Genomic DNA, 19,358 nt, shown 5'->3' on the forward strand with positions numbered 1-19,358 from the left:
TCTGTCATTCTATTTTCTCAGCAGGACACAAGCATTCTGCAGGATAATGGTTGGAAAGTCCCCAGAATAGAGAAAAAAAGTCACTTACTGATCTAAACTCTCAATGGGAGAGGCAGGACAAAATAAAATCTCTCACTATCATACACAACGTATGAAAGCATATGTAATGAAGCTTTAACTAACTGGATCCCTCAATAAAATGTGTTTCAGCCATGAAATACGTCAATTCAGGTTGATATCAGGGATTTTCTTTTAAAAAGCTATGTCTAAGAAAATTCTGTTCTGGGAATGGGAATTGAGCGCAGCTTCCTGACACCTCACTTCTGCCTTGTGTTGATTGGGGGCCTTCCAAGTGATGATCCTGAAACTCTGCATTTCCCAGATCATTTGTAGAATATCATATCACGTTCACCAGTCTGCATTTACCAATGTACAGGAGTAGCCTACAATAATGTTTCACTGGCAGATGGTCTGCAGTTCTAACCACCCATAAATAGACTATGTAATGCAGAGGTAATCTAAGAAGCCTCAGAGTAGAAAAAAATAAAAATATCACATGGGGAAGGGGTTAGTAACTAAAAGGGGCACATGGAGAACTTCTGGGGTGCTAGCAGGAGGGTTTTGGGGTCTCTGACCACATTGTTTCTTGATTCGAATGAAGGAAAAATATTTCATTAGTGAAAATTTAGCAAGCGATACAATTATATGTGTAGCTTTCTTTACATGTTATATTTCAATCAAAAGTTAAATATAGATAAATATGATTGATTGGGGTGTGTGTATATGTACCTGTGCAGTAGACACTTCCTGGTATGTTTATCTTTAGAATGGGATATGGCTACTCTCTTATTTAGATACTTTTGATTTAGTTTTTAGGAGATGGCATAGTGAACAGCTTACAAACAAACACAAAGAGATTAAGAAGCCAAACATTAATCAATTTTAGGGCTTAGTAATCCAGGGGCATTTCAATTAGTATCCCTAAACATACAATTCAATAATTGAAGAGACTCCATATTCCCAAGAGCAATTAATTATGTTACATGCACTGTTATTAAGGCTGGGAAACTTTTAGAAACCTTCCACCAAGGTTAATAATAACCTTACTGCTTAAAGGTGAACTTATTGTAAAATGAAGCTATCCCAACAGTGTTGAGAAGTGGAGTAATTTATTGCACTCCCAATATAGTTTGGTTAAGCTATATTGAATCAGGAATTCCATTTAAACAAGTCACTATGGCCAGGCATGGTGGCTCATGCCTGTAATCCCAGCACTTTGGGAGACTGAGGTGGGTGGATCACCTGAGGTCAGGAGTTTGAGACCAGCCTGGCTAACATGGTGAAACCCCATCTCTACTAAAAATACAAAAATCAACTTGGTGTGGTAGCACACGCCCGTAATCCCAGCTGTTTGGGAGGCTGAGGGAGGAGAATCACTTGAACCTGGGAGGCGGAGTTTGCAGTGAGCCAAGATTGTGCCACTGCACTCCAGCCTAGGCAACAGAATGAGACTCCATCTCAAACAATATTAAAAAATGAAAAGTCACTACATTCCCAAATTATTGCATGAAAAGTTTTACTGTAATGTGAAATCACTTATAAAATAAATTGTGACTGTAAATAGATATTACACATAGATTGCTGCACAAATACAGAAGTAGCTCCAGTGAGTAGAGCCAGGTAAGCTAAAATAATTAAACATTAGAGCCAAAGGAACCATTAGAAATTATTTGACTTGATCCCCAGCCTTTACAATGGAGGAAATTTAGGCACAGAGAGGTTAAAATGACTTTCCAAAACACACAGATCATTATGTTATGGCTGATTTGCAATGAGTACTGAAGTATTCCTATTTGTTGATATGTCCCCCTCACTCAGCCAAGTTATTAAGAGAAGAAGTCTGGAATCAGACCAACTTGGGTTTAAATATCAGCTATTGGACTTTCCGGTTGAATGTTATCCTGGATTTCAATGACAGATCCTACCCAGTGAGAAAATATTATCTGGACATTAATTCAGAGGTGCAGACACTAAGAGACTTCATAAGAGGTATCCTGAGGTCACATCTCTAAAAGAGGACTGAGGCAGGAGAAGAACTAGAAGGCTCATTAACCTCTCTAAAGGATGGAAACTGAGAGAAGGGAAACTTGCCCAAATTTTGCAGCCATCTTGGCCTCTGGGCCTGACCACCCAGTGGAATTGTGCTTTGCTTCTTTCTGCATGCAAAAGTGCCCTTCATCCCAGGATATGCAGGGATGATTGATTTGGCATTTGGATATTATCCCTTCCTCTAATGCCCAGTCTAAACATGCTGATCGTGGTTCGTGCTCCCAAGTTTCATTGAGTTCTGGAGTCTTAATGGTGGGCTTTCTCTAATGCTGTTTGTACTAGAGTGTAGACACCTGCCATCGAATGAAGAAAGTAATAGAACTCGCCTTTAAAGAGCTGTCATAGGAATGAAAAACAATGCCTTAAAAGTGTGTAGTCAGATGCTTGGCCCACATTAGACACTTATCAAATATTGCATGCAACTATTGTTACTCAGATACAGCACAACAGTGGGCATTGAGTTGTCCAAGAACCTTGGCCACTCTTTGACTTAGATAAGATTTTCTTTTTAGAGCATATCACTTTAAAATGGTGAAATAGCTGTGGTGAAAACACTAGACAATAGGAAAACATTGATAAAGATATTACTTAGAAATTCAATCTAGTTGGGACTTTCTGATTTGTTTCATCAAGAGATAAATATATGGCTGAATCTTACTTTTTTCAAGCCTGGTCTTTGGGGCTGGAAGATCAAACTCCTGCTCCATCACTTAACTACAGCTGTCAATGAGAAAATTCTCAGACCATCCTGAGCCTCTGTTTCCTCCTCTTCAAAATGAGATTGATAATAATGCGTAGTCAGTGGGTGTTTGTGGAGCTCAAGGAAGAGAAATTGTACATGAAATGGCGGGGGGAAAAATTGGTTGGAGATGAACATTAAAGAGTAGAAATCTCAAGGAGATTGTGTTTACTTCTTTCCAGTTTCCATCTTGCTGCTGCAAAAGGACACGTGGAATGCCTCAGGGTCATGGTTACACATGGTGTGGATGTGACAGCCCAAGATACTACCGGTATGTGGTTTTTAATCTCTTAAGTCAGCAGGCCAGCACTAGATTAAGTATCAAAAGGTGATACATATTCATTATGGAAAATTTAAGGCCAGGTGTGGTAACTCACCCTGTAGTTACAGCAGTCTGGGAGGCTGAGGTGGGTGGATCACTTGAGGCTAGGAGTTTGAGGCCAAATTGGCCAACATGGTGAAACCCCATCTCTACTAAAAATACAAAAATATGTAGCCTGTAATTCTGGCTACTCAGGAGGCTGAGGCACGAGAATCGCTGGAATCCTGGAAGCTGAGGTTTCAGTGAGCCGAGATTGTGCCACTGCACTCCAGCCTGGGCAACAGAACAAGACTCTCTCCAAAAAAAAAAAAAAAGAAAGAAAAAATTAGAGTCTACAGATAAAATTTAGAGTCCAAAAGAAGAAAAGAGAATCACCTCCAATAACTAGACTCTGACATGGTTTCGTTATGTAGCCTACTTCTGTGTTTTCATCTTTCATGTGGTTAGTCAACAAGAGACTGTATGCTTCTTATCCTCATCTTTTATATTATTTTCTAAGATTATATGTACAGACCAAGGAATAGTCCCTAATTTTTGTTTTTATGAATCGTAGTGTGAGGTGATGAGTGAGTTACTCAGGAGCTCATTTCATCAACTGAGATAGGCTCTGTAGATGGAAGCCTTGATCTTCATCTGACCAGCTGCCCACGATTCTCACCCCTTTCTGTACTTCAGGGCATCCAGTTCACCTGGGAACTTGAAGGAAGGGAAAAGAGAAGAATAAACAGTACACACACACACACACACACACACACACACACGCACAAATATATATACCTACACTTTACCCTCTGAGATTCAGATTCCATTGTCTGGATGTTGCCAGTCAACTGGTATTTTTTTTTAAAGCTCCCTGGGTGATTCTAATGTGAAGCCAGTGTTGACAAATGATGAACAAGGCAAATGGAGACAAAAGGTAGCAGTCTTATCGTCCTATAAGAAGGAACCCCTGGGGTGTCCAGCCTGAGATTCTGCCCCTGCTGGCCACCCCAAAGGACCAAAGTAACCGCTGATGGCTTTTCATTTTTCTATTGTACTCGAGAATTTCTGGCTTCTAATAGGTTTTTATTAGTGTTTACTGGGATACAAAATCAGCCTAACTCCATTGCCTGTATCAAGGGTTTTCATGAATCTGTAATGGATCTCTCTCTTTTCTCCCACTGCCAAAATTGGCCTCTTCAGACTAGTCATCTTGGGGGATCAGCCAGGTATTGCAGGAATGCTATTATTACTCAAAATATGGTTGGGAACAGGTTTAGAATTGTTTTCATTGTGTGAGGACTTAAAAAAAAGAATCTCAGTGGTTGGGAATCTTGATCCTTTGAGAATAGGGTTTTTTTTTTTTAGGGCAAATCTAAGAGCCCTAAAAAAATTTGATGTCAAGTCAGGTAAATAATGTGTCAAACTGGTAAAACCGTTTTTGGTCAAAAATAGGGAGTGATTGAAATAACAGAATGATTTTTCTGAGCAGTTCCACAGAAAGTTCCAAAAATATTTTAAGAAATGGCAACACCAATATAGGGGGATAAGTGGTTTCCTTAAGTGACTGCCTTGAGGGAAATACTAATTTATGTTGTTCCAATTAAAGTCATCTTTAATCTCAAGACTCAATTATTGTGTTTGTTTTTAAAGTTCATTGTCATTGCTCTTAAAGTTATGCCATAAAACCACATGGTACAGTATGATTTGCTAAAATACCCCTAATGAGACGTATGTCCTCTTAAGTAGGGGAAGTTTCCCTCTAAGAAACCCATAATCTGAAAGCATTAGCTCAGAATGAATAAACTGGTGTTGTCACATAGTTTTGTTTCATTGTACTTGATGTTAAGAAATAGATTAGACAGGACTGTAGTAATTTTCAGCATAACCAAAATCTTCCCTCACCTCTTTTTATTGTAGGGAAAAATGTTTTTTGTTTTGTTTTGTTTTGGTGTGTGTGTGTGTGTGTGTGTGTGTGTGTGTGTGTGTTTTGTTTTGAGATGGAGTCTGGCTCTGTTGCCAAAGTTGGAGTACACTGGCACGATCTCTGCTCCCTGCAACTTCTGCATCCCAGGTTCCAATGACTCTCCTGCCTCAGCCTCCTGAGTAGCTGGGATTACAGGCGCCTACCACCATGCCTGGCTAATTTTTGTGTTTTTAGTAGAGATGGGGTTTCACCATCTTGGCCAGGCTGGTCCTGAACTCCTGACCTCAGGTGATCCACCCACCTCGGCCTCCCAACGTGCTGGGATTATAGGCATGAGCCACCATGCCCAGCCAGAATAAGTTATTTTTAATACATGCTCATTGTAGAAAAGTTAAGAAATATAGTAAACTATAAAGAAGATAACTCAAGTTCCTACTCCTATCAGAAAGAAAAAAAAAAAAAATTTCTATTTTGTTGTATTTCCTTCCAGATTTTCCCAATACATTTTTACATGCCTGAGATCATATTATACAATAAATTCTATATCCTGCATTTTAATTTAATAAATATCCCACAAGTTTCATTTCCCACATTAAAGGCTCTTAAGAAGCATAGTTCTTTGTGGCCTCATAACACCCTGTGGGTAAAGGTCGTATTTATCACCAGAGCCCTAACCAGTTCCTGAGAGGCTGGTACAGTGCTGGGCAGGAAGACCTGGATGCCCCAGGGCAGTGCCCACTTCCTGCAGACTAAGATGGAACCACTCTCTAAGAAGCAACACTGGATGGAGTGCTGCAGACACAGCCTGGATATTTCCCGGGATTGGCCAGTGGGAACCAGTTGAAATTGGTGGAATCCACAGCACTTTGGGGTCGCAGGACATTGTCCAAACATTCCATGGGTTGAAGATGTCTCAGAGCTTCCGTCACTTCCTTCTCCCCTGACATTTTTAGCCATGGTGCCAGCACTTCGCTCCTTGGGCTTCATTGTTTTACTTTGCTCTGAATGAGGTACCAGCTTCTTCCCATGATTTCTTGAAAGCATGCAAAGAGAACACAGGAACAAAAGAAGAAGAACACTGCATGGAAAAAAGTGCATCTAGAAAAACACTTCTCATTTTTTTTCTGTCCCAATAAACAGGTTAAATTGTAATGGCTTTTATTGCCCATGCCTGTGTCTTACCTGTTGGCTGTAATACCCACCTGCTCACTGCTCCCTCTCAAGAAAGCATATCTGAATACAAGGGAAGGATGAGGTTGCATTAGTAACAGTGCTTAGTGGTCATCACTAGTCCTAAACATGTGTTGTGGTGGTTAAGGGATGAATTAAATGGCTTAACTTTTACAGGTACTGTCTTTTCACTGAACCTACCTTAAGTTTTGCCACTTTATTACTGAGATGCAGTCACCTTCAATCTCAAGACCCAGTGAGAACTGGTACAAAGATCTGTTACTATAAATCCTGCCCTGTAGAATTTTTGAAAAAAACAAAACACACACACACACACACAAAACTATCTTTCAAATCTATTACACTGGCTCTTTTTATTCTTTTTATCCGTGATTAATGTCTTCAGGATGGTCAAACTGATATAATTTCCTACTTTTTAAACTTTTGACTGAATTTAAGTTATAGAAGCAAGAATCTGTTAGCATTTTTAAAAGCTGTTTTTCTACCTGAAATGCTTGGAAATCTGAGGATTTTTATGGATGCTTTACAAGCAATTTTAAGAGCAAAACGCTGTCAGAAGATAAGGCCTTGGATGTGGTTCTGGTGCAACATCGACAGTCGTGTCATTTTAGATAGCCTTGGAGGTTTGAGGCTTAAGTGAGATGGTTGGTGTGGGCATCTTGGCAGCGTCAGGCTAACATAAGTGCTCACTGCATTTCCCTACTATATTATCATGATTATTGCTACTCCAGCCAGATCATCTTTATTATCTTGTATACATTGGGCTTTTGAAAGGTTTTACATCTTTTTTTTTTTTTAAAAGGTTTTCAGTGACCACACGTACAAATCAAAAAAGAAAATCCTAAGGAAAGACTCCAGAACATGATTTAGGTTTTTGATTTTGGGGTTTTCCCCAAATTCCCTTTTTTGTTTTGTTTTATTTTTTTTTTTGAGATGGAGTCTTGCTCTGTTGCCCAGACTGGAGTGCAATGGCTTAAGCTCGGCTCACTGCAACCTCTGCCTTCCAGGTTCAAGTGATTCTCCTGCCTCAGCCTCCCAGGTAGCTGGGATTACAGGTGTGTGCCACCACACCTAATTTTTTGTATTTTTAGTAGAGACGGGGTTTCACGTGTTGGCCAAGCTGATCTCAAACTCTTAACCTTAAGTGATCTGCCCACCTCGGCCTCCCAAAGTTCTAGGATTTCAGGTGTGAGTCACCACGCACGGCCTCCTCCCATTCCTTAATTACTAGTTTGCCAACTAGCCCATAGGCATATAGTGACCAGATGGGAAAATCAGCTCTCAGGTTCACTGGACCATCTCTGAACTAGACTCACATTATTTGTCTGGCATTTTTCATTGCTTGTTGCTCTTGTTCTTCATTGCAGTAAGAATAGGCAATTATATCTGTTTCTTTAGAAAACACTTCTCCTAGGCAAATAGTAAAATTGACTCCTAGTCTTTTTTTTTTTTTTTAAGTTTGCATTTAGCACCCTGGAGTATGAGACAGAATTAAATAGAAGCATTACCACAGGCACTAGCTTTCAGACTCCCTTTATTTACAAGCATATACATCAGATACTATGTGATAGAGTTTCTAAATAAGAGGGGCTTAAACAAGATAGCATTGTATCCCACTCAGGAGAGTCCCACACTGGTATGGCAGCTCTGCCTGGGCCCCTTCACCTTGTTGCTCTGCCATCCACGGTGTTACTGGGTCCCAGTGGTCCAGGATGACTTCCCAGAACCTGTGTCCCATCAGCAGAAAGGGAAAGGCAAGTATGGCCCACACACTGCACCTGCACATTTCCACCCAGATCTGATGCACAGAATGTGGTCCATAACCATGTCTGGCTTTATGGGGAGCTGGGGACTTCTGGGCAGCCATTTTTCCAGTTAAAAATGCAAGGTTTTGGCTGGGTGTGGTGGCTCACACCTGTAATCCTAGCACTTTGGGAGGTCTAGACAGGAGGATCATCTGAGGTAGGAGTTCAAGACCAGCCTGACCAACATGGTGAAACCCTGTCTCTGCTAAAATTAGCTGGGGGTGGTGGCGGGCATGTGTACTTCCAGCTACTTGGGAGGCTGAGGCAGGAGAATCGCCTGGACCCAGGAGGCGTAGGTTGCAGTGAGCTGAGATCATGCCACTGCACTCCAGCCTGGGCAACAGAGCGAGACTCCATCTCAAATAAATAAATAAATACAATTAAAAATGCAAGGTTTTGCTGTAGAAGGAGGTAGAAACAGAGATTAAAGGATGATTTGCAGTTTCTGTTCCACTCACATATCTTGAGTGTTCTCTGATCCTTTTGCACACTTGACTTTCCTAATAAAACTTCTTTTCTCATAAAAGAAACGAGATTTAGGAGAGTGAGAAGGTCAGATATGAAAATATGAATCCTTAGAAGGAAGAAAACTGGAGAGCTCTTACCTATCCCTCGCATCTCCAGTTGCTGGTTTAGCTTTGGTTTTGATTTTTGGGTGGCCTTCTCTTCTATGACACCCTTTAATTCCACTCAAATTTGACACTGTGTGAAGGCACAAAAGATAGTGTGCCTTAAAACTCAGGCACTTCAGAGTATGTGGTGTTTTCAAATATAATTGTAAATTATACCCAATAAATTCATGATTTATGGTAATTTATTTGCTATTAACTCATGTATGGAGAGGTCAAAAGGCCAACCATATATAATGATCAGCATAACTTGGCCATGAGAATATTTCAGTATCTTTAAAAAAAAAATGAGTCGCTCAGGCTAGAGTGCAGTGGCGCCATCTCAGCTCACTGCAACTTCCGCCTCCTAGGTTCAAGTGATTCTCCCACCTCAGTCTCCTAAATAGCTGGGATTACAGGCATGTGCCACCACACCCAGCTAATTTTTGTAATATTAGTAGAGATGGGGTTTCACCATGTTGCCCAGGCTGGTCTTAAACTCCTGGGCTCAAGTGATCCACCCACCTTGGCCTCCCATAGTGCTGGGATTGCAGGTGCGAGCCACCACACCTGGCCGGCCATGAGAATATTTCAAATGATACCCATAGGCCAGACACAGTGGCTTACACCTATAATCCCAGCAATTTGAGAGGCGGAGGTGGGAAGATCACTAGAGCCCAGGAGTTCGAGACTAGCCCGGGCAGCATGACAAAACTCTGTGTCTTATTTTTAAAATAAATAAATCAAAATAAAATTTAAGGAAGATACACATACCCAAAGCATCTTTTGTGTCTGTGTAAAACACTGCAAATCTTTTTTTTTTTTTTTTTTTTTTTTGACACAGAGTCTTGCTGTGTCGCCCAGGCTGGAGCTCAAGTGATCCTCCCACCTCTCAGCCTCCTGAGTAGCTGGGGCTACAGGCATATGCCACCACACTCATCTAATTTTGTATTTTTTGTACAGATGGGGTTTCACCATGTTGCCCAGGCTGGTCTCTGAGTTCCTGGGCTAAGAGATCCAACCGTCTCGGTTTCCCAAAGTGCTGGGATTACAGGTGTGAGCCACCATGCCTGGCCTCAAATCTACACTGTACTTTTAAAATAAGGAGAAACTAAGGGATAATTTCATAAAAGTATTTATTGGCAAGAATGGTTATTATAAATAAATCTTTTGCAATCAGATTTTATCTCTCCTGGAACTACAACAAGGTGAACGGACTTGTGCTTCAGTGATAAAAATTTGATGTGAAGATGAGGAATTCCAAAAGTAATGTTTAAATATAATTAACATTGTAAATAAAAAACAAATCAATTTATACTTTGTTGTTTAAACATATTCTGCATTCCAAAACTGATTTTTAAGAAAATATTTTAAAACTTTTTATCTAGTTGAGTGTCGTTTAATTATCTTTATTTTTAAATGTTGCTGTATTGTGATCCGAAACTATTTAAGAAATAGTTTATTTCTAACTATTTAAGAAACATTCACCTTTTGGATTTGTTAGCCATAGCTTTGTATCCTATGGTTTCACTGGTTTTAACATTTTTCACATATACTTGAAAAGTATTTTTATAGTCCCATTAACGATTCCTCTATGATATTTCTTAATTCTTCCCTGTTTTTTCCAGCTGTCTTAAGAATTGAATACATGGTCATAGTCTGAGGTAGTTTTAGGGAAAGGTGCCCTATGGCCAGAGCAGCTGGGCCATTCTCCTCAGACAGCCTAAGTAATAGGGTTCTTAGACTACCTGTAATAGTCCAAGACTCTTAATTTATAAATATCATTAGTCTTTTATTGCAGGCAGAATTCTGCTAGAATGCACTTAGGGTTGCCCTTGTTATTTGCCCACAGGAAAATTGCTTCCTGATATTCTAGACAGATCCACAGCTATATGGGAGTCAGAGATACATTGTCTCATCACAGTTGGATTCTATCACTAAAATAATATTTTGTCCAGAAAATTTTGCATTTGGAGAGAGAATTTTGTGTTAGTATTAGTGATGAGAGACATCTTACTTCAGTGTTATAGTGTTCAGGGAATGATGCGTCATTCGGATTTTGAAACTATTTTTAGTGAAAAATACTTTTGTGTTGCTCATTAGAAAAACATCACAGGGCTGGGGAATAAAAGAATTTTTGCTTCTATAGAAACCTGGCACTTCCAGGTTTGACTAGAACACTTATTCAAAGTGAAAAGAAACCCTGTTATTTTATGATAAGTTGTTTACATCTCCCAACCATCTTGTCTTCGGAGAATTGTGCCTGTTTCCAGTGGGTGCTGCTTATGCAGAATAGCTTTAGTCCATAACAAGAACAAGTTAATGCATTGTATGTACAACATAAACAGTCTCCTTCTTACAATCAAGATGTGTTCCAAAACTTCATTTGTAAGGCATTTGTTTAAAACTCAGAATGTGCTTGTACATAGAAACAGTGGTATTCACTGTTTTTATTTGTTTATTAAATAAATAAAATTTAAAATGCAAGGTTTTGCTGTAGAAGGAGGTAAAACAGAGATTAAAAGATGATTTGCAGTTTCTGTTCCACTCACATATCTTGAGTGTTCTCTGATCCTTTTGCACACTTGACTTTCCTAATAAAACTTTTCTCATAAAAGAAAAGAGATTTAGGAGAGTGAGAAGCTCATATATGAAAATATGAATCCTTAGAAGGAGGAAAACTGGAGAGCCTTTATCTATCCCTCGCATCTCCAGTTGCTGGTTTAGCTTTGGTTTTGATTTTTGGGTGGCCTTCTCTTCTATGGCACCCTTTAATCAATGTGTATGGTTATAATATATAAAGCATATATTATATATTTTGTCCAACTTATAAGGTCAGTGGTGCTAAGGTTAAGAAAGTGCTTTAAGCACGTCCTAAAGTATGGGAATTATCTACAGGTGTTATATTGGCTCAAATAGCTTGGGAAATCCAGGATTAAGAGTTTACTAGGTGTGCTGGGTTGTCTGGCAGTGGTCAGGTCCTCTGCTCTGACCCTCTTCCCAGGTCCCCCAATCCAGACATTTGAAATGAGCATACCCTCTAATTCAGATGGACGGAAATGTATTGATAGCCTACTGTGCCGCAGTGTTGTCGATACTAGAGATACAGCAGGGAATCAACAGGGGTGTCTGTCCTCACCAAGCTTATATTCTCGTAGGGGGAAAAGCAATTATCCATATAAGTGTGTGTCTGTATAGAGAAAGAGGTAAAAGGGAGTGATAGAAGCTGCTAAGTGCTCTGTCTCTTAGAAATAAAGCAGGGAGTGGGGTTAAAAGAGTTAGGGAGAAATTGGAATTTGAAACGAGAAAGTCAAGAAAGACCTCACTGAGAATTTTACAACTCTCTCCCTTCTTCTATATAAGAACTTTGAAATCAGAAAACTTCAGGTAATTTCCATTCAGGGCTGGAGTACATTGAGAGGAGGCGGAAATGAGATGTCAAAAGTCGGGGCTGAAGTGTGTGGATCTTTGATGTATTCTGCTGGCTTGTGAGTTGCCTTCACTGGTTTCCTCAGCCTGTGGTGGGCGTAGCCTGGCATGGCTCTTGTGGACACAGGACATTTGGCAAACATATAGACAGCTGAAAGCAGAGCTGCTGAGCTGCATTATCATGAGCCCACCACAAGCGTCTAGCCTGGAGCTGCTTCGTACCCCAAGAGAACGGCAGTTGGAGCCTGTGAATGTCATCCAGTAGGTGGGATGGGGGATGCTCGATTCTCCCCACTCTCAAGAATAAACAGTTCCAGCCCAGGCACAGTAGCTCATGCCCGTAATCCCAGCACTTTGGGAGGCCAAGGCAGGAGGACTGCTTGAGCTCAGGAGTTCGAGATCAGCCTGGGCAACATGGTGAAATCTCATCTCTACAAAAAATACAAAAATTACCCAGGTGTTGTGGCATGCTACTTAGGAGGCTGAGGTGGGAGGATCACTTCAGCCCAGCAGGTTGAGGCTGCAGAGAGCCGTGATCATTTCACTGCACTCCAGCCTGGGTGACAGAGTGAGACCCTGTCTCAAAAAAAAAAAAAAAAAACCACACACAGTTCTGTCTTTTTTCGAGAATAACCTATTTCCTTATAGCTGTCTTCTCACAGATAAGAAAGAGATTTTTTTTTTAAGTGTGACCTTTTTTAAAAAAATTATTATTTGAAAAAATCCATTTAGGACACAGCGCCTTACACCTCGCAGCCAAGAACAGCCACCATGAATGCATCAGGAAGCTCCTTCAGGTAAGCTGGTGACAACTTAGAATTATACATGTGTCTGTTTTACAATTTAAAAGTAATGGTATTTGTGAAAGAACAAACACACCCTCCATACCCACTCCTTTAAATACTGTCCCCAAACCTGTGTTTCCTAAGAAGCTTCATGATTGAAATGATAGCCAAGGGGGAGATTATCTCCATAGCAACTCCACTGGCAGAGAAGAGGATCTAATCAAAATTGGAGTGTCTTTTTTGGGATCTAGCCTTTTTCTCCCCTTTATTTAGTTCCTCCTTTTCTTTGCTGAAGGACTTACACCCTCTGAATAGTGTAAGTTTTTAAAACATCCATTTCTAAGCTGTTGGAGATCCTTACCACACAGGATCTCTAGTATCCTAGTATTGTTAAATCATCAGTAGAATGCAGCTCTTCTTTGAGAAGCAAAATTTCAACCATTATTTCCTCATATGTAACTTGATGAGCTTTAGTTCTTGGGTTTTGTTTAAGTCCTTGGTTTTATTCTTCTTTATAATTTTCAGCCAGCTCCCTGATTCAATAATCTTGCCAGGAAGTTTATAATGATCCCTTAAAATGACAACTTCCATAAATCTTTAAAGATGAATATTTAATGAATGCCCAACAGCCGTCTATACAGTAACATCCAGTTGTTGCCAGTCAAAATGCAAGCTGGCTGTTTTCAGGAATAGCATAGAGCCATAAAATACGTGTTTGCTTGTACTGTCTGTTCTGTTGAACTGTTGTCTTGGCCTTAACAAGCACTACGTGGGACCCAGCATCTTGCTTTAATTTGGCTTTGAAATTCTAATGCAGAAATGCGGTCACATTCTTCAACTTGTCCTGGTCTGTTGATCACACAGCTTCTTGTCTTGCGTTACGTGATGCAAGCTATTGCTAGTTCCAAGAATGCTTAACTTTAACAGGTCTTTGAAGCTAAATTCAAGAAAAAGAGATTAATGTCTGTGATGTTGCATTATGAGGCTTCCCTTTGAAGACAACTAAAATAGAACTTTTCTTACCTGCCTCTTCTGGGACCAGACACTCCGGATAAGTGAAAATCATTGCTCAAGTGCTCTGCCTCCATATCCTTGGTTCTACTTCAATTTTTAAGTAATTGATTTATGTTTGAAATCTCCATTCCCATTCTGGCTTGGCTCTCCAGACTTTGCATCTGACTCTAATTTAAAGGAAGAATTAACCTGACAAGCTAGATGTTCTCGTGGGCAAGAACCAGATATTCTAGTCTCTAATGTAATCTTATATCTGGTTATGCAAATGGATTGGTTTTTCTTCGGAATCTTTGAAGCCTTTAAACAGTTCCTTGTGCTGTTTTAAAATTAGGCCAAAGCATGGTAAGTCGTAACTTAATCTCCGTTCTTCTTACCACGGAAGGACAGACATTTCACTAGCGTGGTAGTGTGTTGTTACCTCCTCTCACTGCCAAACCATCCAGATTGTTCTTCTTCCTGGGTGGTGGTTAAAACCTCAGCCATGTCCTCCTGTTAGGCTCTTTTCCCAGGTCCTGTTCCTCTTTGCTCTCTAGCCAGTGCTTCACCTCTTGTCTCAGTAGCCCAGGCTCTCTGTGCTGTGATCCCCATTACCTCCTGTTGTGTCCCACTCCTATACCCTCTGCATTTATGGATCTCCCTGAGCTCTCCAGGCCTTTGCTCTTATTGCCTGTCTGCTGGAGCCATTCCCCCCTCCAGTGGCTACCAAGGTAAAGTTCTTTCTTCTCACGGCAATGAGCACAAATAGACCCTTTTGAGATTCTTCAAATTCAAATAAGCTCTCTCAGGCTGGGCGCAGTGGTTCACGCCTGTAATCCCAGCACTTTGGGAGGCTGAGGTGGGCGGATCACCTGAGGTCAGGAGTTCGTGACCAACCTGGCCAACATGGTGAAACCCCATCTCTTCTAAAAATTACAAAAATTAGCCGGGCATGGTGGCGCATGCCTGTAATCCCAGGTACTCGAGAGGCTGAGGCAGGAGAATCACTTGAACTTGGGAGGCGGAGGTTGCAGTGAGCCGAGATTTCACCACTACACTTCAGCCTGGGTGACAGGGTGAGACTCCATCTCAAAAACAAAACAAAACAAAACAAAACAAAACAAAAAACAAATGAGCTCTCTCCCTCCCTGAACCCTCAGCTATTCCTCCCACCCTTTCTCATACTGTGTTTCCTGGGCACTGTGCATTGTGTCAAGCAGTGACAAGCAGCAGCCCCTATCACAGTGGAGCTCCCAGTCTGGTAAACAATCCACAAATAAACATTACAGATTGCACAGCAGTTCAAAAGGAAGCTAACGGGTGACTGTAAGAGAGGAATGAGAGGTGGAGGTTCATGGGAGGCCTCGTGAAGGAGGTGATATTTAAGCTCAGACCTCCGAATGATGCAAGCAGCCACAAGGAAAGCATTCTAAGCAAATGGAACAATGTGTGCAAAGGACCTGAGGTCAGAAAGGTGCTGGCCAGGGAGGGAAGAAAGCCAGTGTGTGGGCCTGGGGCAAAGCAACTAAGGAGGAAAGTAGCACAGGATGCAGGGCCTTGTATGTCATGATGGGCTTCACTGCAGTTCATCCTAAGTACAGCATGGAACTGTGAGGGGCTGTTAAGTAGACAGTGAGAGTCAGTTTTAAAAGAGAATTCTAATTGTTTAGAGAATTGATAAAAAGGGGGGAAATGCAGAACTGGGGAGACCTACCAGGAGGCTACCTTAGCTGTTCAAGTGAGAAGACGCTGTCCTAAAAAAGAATGTCAGGAACAAGAAAGGGTAGAGGGTAGACTGGAAGTGAGTTTTGGAGAAAAAAAATTGACAGTACATGGTGGTCCACTACATAATGGGAGGAGGACGAGGGCAGGGGGGAGGGGGAGGAGGATGAGAAAGAATCAAAGCTGAGTCGCTGGTTTCTAGCTCAATGCCTAGACATGATGATGCTGTTGATGGAGAAGGTAGTCAGGGAGGAGCAGGTGGGGCACTGGGGAGGGGAAGCCAGAGATTTTGGCTGGGCCTTGGAGATACTAATAAGACATCAGAGCAGAGATGTGAAGTAGGCAGTGAGTTATCAAGCCTAGCGCTTGAAGATGACAACTGTTGTGTTTGAGTGAGAATACAGGCCCTAGCCCAGCCTGTCTGAGTTTGAATCTTGGCTCTGCCATTTACTGCAACTTGAGCAAATTATCAACTTTTTTGTGCCTCCGTTTCTTCATCTGCAAGTTGGAGTAATGATAGTATCTACCTCGGGTTGTTAGGGGACCTAAAGCAGTTCTTTGAACAGTGCGTGGCACATGAGAGCTAATATTTACATAGCAGTTATTGTTGTTGCTGTTAGGATCTCCACATTTGGGAGTCACTAGCATCCATTCTTCTCGATGATATTTCAGGTTGTGGGTGTGGAGGAGCTTACCAGGGAAAAGAGCTTAGAGGAAGAACACTGAGGAACCCTGAGGTTTTCTGTTTGGCTAGAGGAGGAGCCGCAAGAGGAAAAGCAGAATAAGATGAGCCAAGCAAGGCTCTAGGAGCCGAGAGGTTGGAGAGAGGAGAACAGAAATGTTTATTGTCACTGGAAACATGAAGGTTGTTGGTGACCTTGACCAAGGCCATCTCCTTGGACTCGAGAGGGAACACCCAACTGCAGTGGTTTCAGGAGTGAATGGAGGTGAGGGTGCCTGGACTGCATGTGGGTAATCCTTAAGAGAAAGCTGGTTTTGTGAAGGGGGCAGAAAGGGCAGGAGATGGGGGAAAAGATATGATCAAGATGAGAGAGCCTAGAGCATGTCTATTAGCTGGTGGAGTCCTGGAGTGATGAGGGAAGGAAAGGGACAGATAAGTGAAGCAGCAAAGAGGAGAGAGTTTGCCCACCCCAAAGACAAGTCTCCTTCTCCGTAGGAGACTGTAGGCCCCTGGAACACAGCAGTTGAGGCTTATTTATGTTAATAGTCTTGCTAATACGCCACATCATACCTTGCAGGAAAAGTCTGAACTGAATAGAATTGGTGCAGGGTATTTTATTATATGGATGTATTTATTTTTGCCTTATAGTCTAAATGCCCAGCTGAAAGTGTTGACAGCTCTGGGAAAACAGCTTTACATTATGCAGGTAACTTTCATTCTCCTATTTGTCTTCTTCTGCCATTGGAAACACCAACTTTTCTTTTTCCTTATTCAAACCATTAACCTTCCATACTATTCCTGGTGCTCTTTTCTGTCATCATTTCTAGACATTCCCATTGTACTCTGTTTGTAAAACATACAGAGTTTTACTGAGGCATATGCCTAGAATTCATCAATTGCTTTGCCAACTAACCACTGAATTTTATCGCGATTAATGTATTTTAACTAATTTAAGGTTTCTTTTTAAACTAACAGATATTCCTAAGCACTTGTAGATATGAGGTAATGTGTAATACAGACTTTTTGATTTGAGGATTATTATGAACATCAGTCAATTTTATTTACTAACATTTTGTTTTAGTACGATTACACAACTTCAAGTGACAAACGTCAACACTAAACTATGAGTGATTAGGTTTACATGTGTTTTATTGCTAGTTGTGGAAAAGCTAAGTCCTGTGAAAACCTGAGCCAAATATTTGCCTAAAGGCAACTGGCAGTCATTGGCCTTAGGCCAGCATAACTCTGAAATTAAGCAGTAATTTTAAATACCTCACTCTTAACCTTCCTAACACCATTTCTCTTCAATGCAACTAGAGTGAATATATGTAGAATGGGTAGAACATGAACACTTCCTTCCTGAAGTATTTGATACCCCTGGTTGTGAATAACTGTGTGACTGGCTGTGGTGTTTATATTTTCCTTCCCCCAGCGGCACAGGGCTGCCTTCAAGCTGTGCAGATTCTCTGCGAACATAAGAGCCCCATAAACCTCAAAGATTTGGTAAGTACCAGGTGGTCACTAGAGGTAGAGGTAGACACTGGTTTCTAAAACTCAGTGGGATACCTTTGGAGTCACTGAGACTTTAAACTAGCAGTCCCCAACCTTTTTGGCATCAGGGGCTGATTTTGGGGAAGACAGTTTTTCCATGGATGGGGGTGGGGATGGTTTCAGGATGAAACTGTTGCAGCTCAGGTCATCAGGCATTGGAGCACACAACCTAGATCCCTTGCATGCTCAGTTCACAATAGTTTGTGTTCCTATGAGAATCCAGTACTGCTGCTATCTTATAGGCAGTAATGCTCACTCGCCTGCCACTTACTCCTCGCTGTGCAGCCGGATCCTAACAGGCCACAGACTGGTACTGGTCTGCAGCCCCTGCGTTGGGGACTCCTGCTTTAGACAACTAACTACTGGGCAAAATTCTATTGCTTTCAACCTAGATTCTCTTCTGCAAAATGGATTTATGTATTATTCTTAATCCTTTTCTCATTTGCCCCAAGAATACTCACCAGTGGTGTTTGGGGATGCAGCATTTACCTCAAGATAACTTTGCCACGAAATATCTCATTTTTATTATTAGTATTTTCGCATAGCTCTAGTATATTGGCTTTGGAAACAAGAGACATTATTCTATTTATAGCATTCTGTTTTTAGTAGTGGTATTTCCATTTACAAAATATAGTAATTCTCAATTGCTGAAAATGTCAAATCCTAGAAAACGTAGCATTTGTATGTGTGATGTTAACGTTGTTCTCAAAGAGTTGTTGGCTGAAGATTCATTTAATGAATCCGATTTTTCTGAAATAGATGATTCTGATGATTCTGATGTTAGTTCTCTTTAGAAATAACTCCAATAAGTTTTTATATTTGTTTTCATATTGAAAATCAGTCAGATTTGCTTCAGCCTCAAAGAGTGTGTTTATATAAAATTAAATGAGCTCTGGCAGAGAGCTGCATGGTTTTTTTTTGTTTGTTTTTTGGTTTTTTTTGCCCAAACTGGGAAGAAGGTTAATTGGCTTCTAAAGCATTAGTAAAAGATTTTGCAGCATATATTTCCTATATAGGTATATTTATTTCTATGGCTATACGTGTTTTCTACCATCAATGTAATTACAAATAAAGCTTAATTTCTTGATTTTTTAAAATAAAAAATAAGTCTAAATAGAAATTTTACTACTTTCTTTCTGCACCCCATCTATCACTTTGGATACCTTCTAAGCAGAATCTCCCAACTTTGAAGACCACTGCTAGGCTATTTTAACTTCACCAGACTATTTTGAGAATAATGGTTATGTTATGGGATTAAATTTCGTGTTGCAGCATGAGAACTGACATGCATACACTTATATCTGATGGAGATACTGTGAAGTGACTAGATAGAATCTGTAAATAAATTCATATTCCTTGAAGTTCAGTACTTCCTAAGCAGAAAGTATTTTAACTTCACAGAGATAGTGCCCAGAAATCTGTCTGAAATTCTTTATGACAATACTCAATCTTTAAGCAGCACTTGTATTTTTAAATAGTTGGATATATTGTAACATCTTTTTCCTTTGCCTATTGAATG

At 40.7% G+C, this 19,358-nt stretch overlaps 1 protein-coding gene across 2 annotated transcripts in view; it reads left to right on the plus strand.

Annotated features, from left to right (window-relative positions):
- The window catches only part of RAI14 (retinoic acid induced 14), a 177,297-nt gene that overhangs the window by 135,589 nt on the left and 22,350 nt on the right, over positions 1-19,358 (plus strand). For both annotated transcript variants that reach the window (XM_010384097.2, XM_010384099.2), the window contains exons 4-7: positions 3,031-3,119; positions 12,842-12,906; positions 16,937-16,994; positions 17,721-17,791. In XM_010384097.2, the coding sequence (XP_010382399.1) occupies positions 3,031-3,119; positions 12,842-12,906; positions 16,937-16,994; positions 17,721-17,791 (283 nt within the window). The remainder of the gene's footprint in view (positions 1-3,030; positions 3,120-12,841; positions 12,907-16,936; positions 16,995-17,720; positions 17,792-19,358) is intronic.

This window comes from Rhinopithecus roxellana, chromosome 3, assembly GCF_007565055.1.
Source record: "Rhinopithecus roxellana isolate Shanxi Qingling chromosome 3, ASM756505v1, whole genome shotgun sequence".
NCBI classification, from domain to species: domain Eukaryota; kingdom Metazoa; phylum Chordata; class Mammalia; order Primates; family Cercopithecidae; genus Rhinopithecus; species Rhinopithecus roxellana.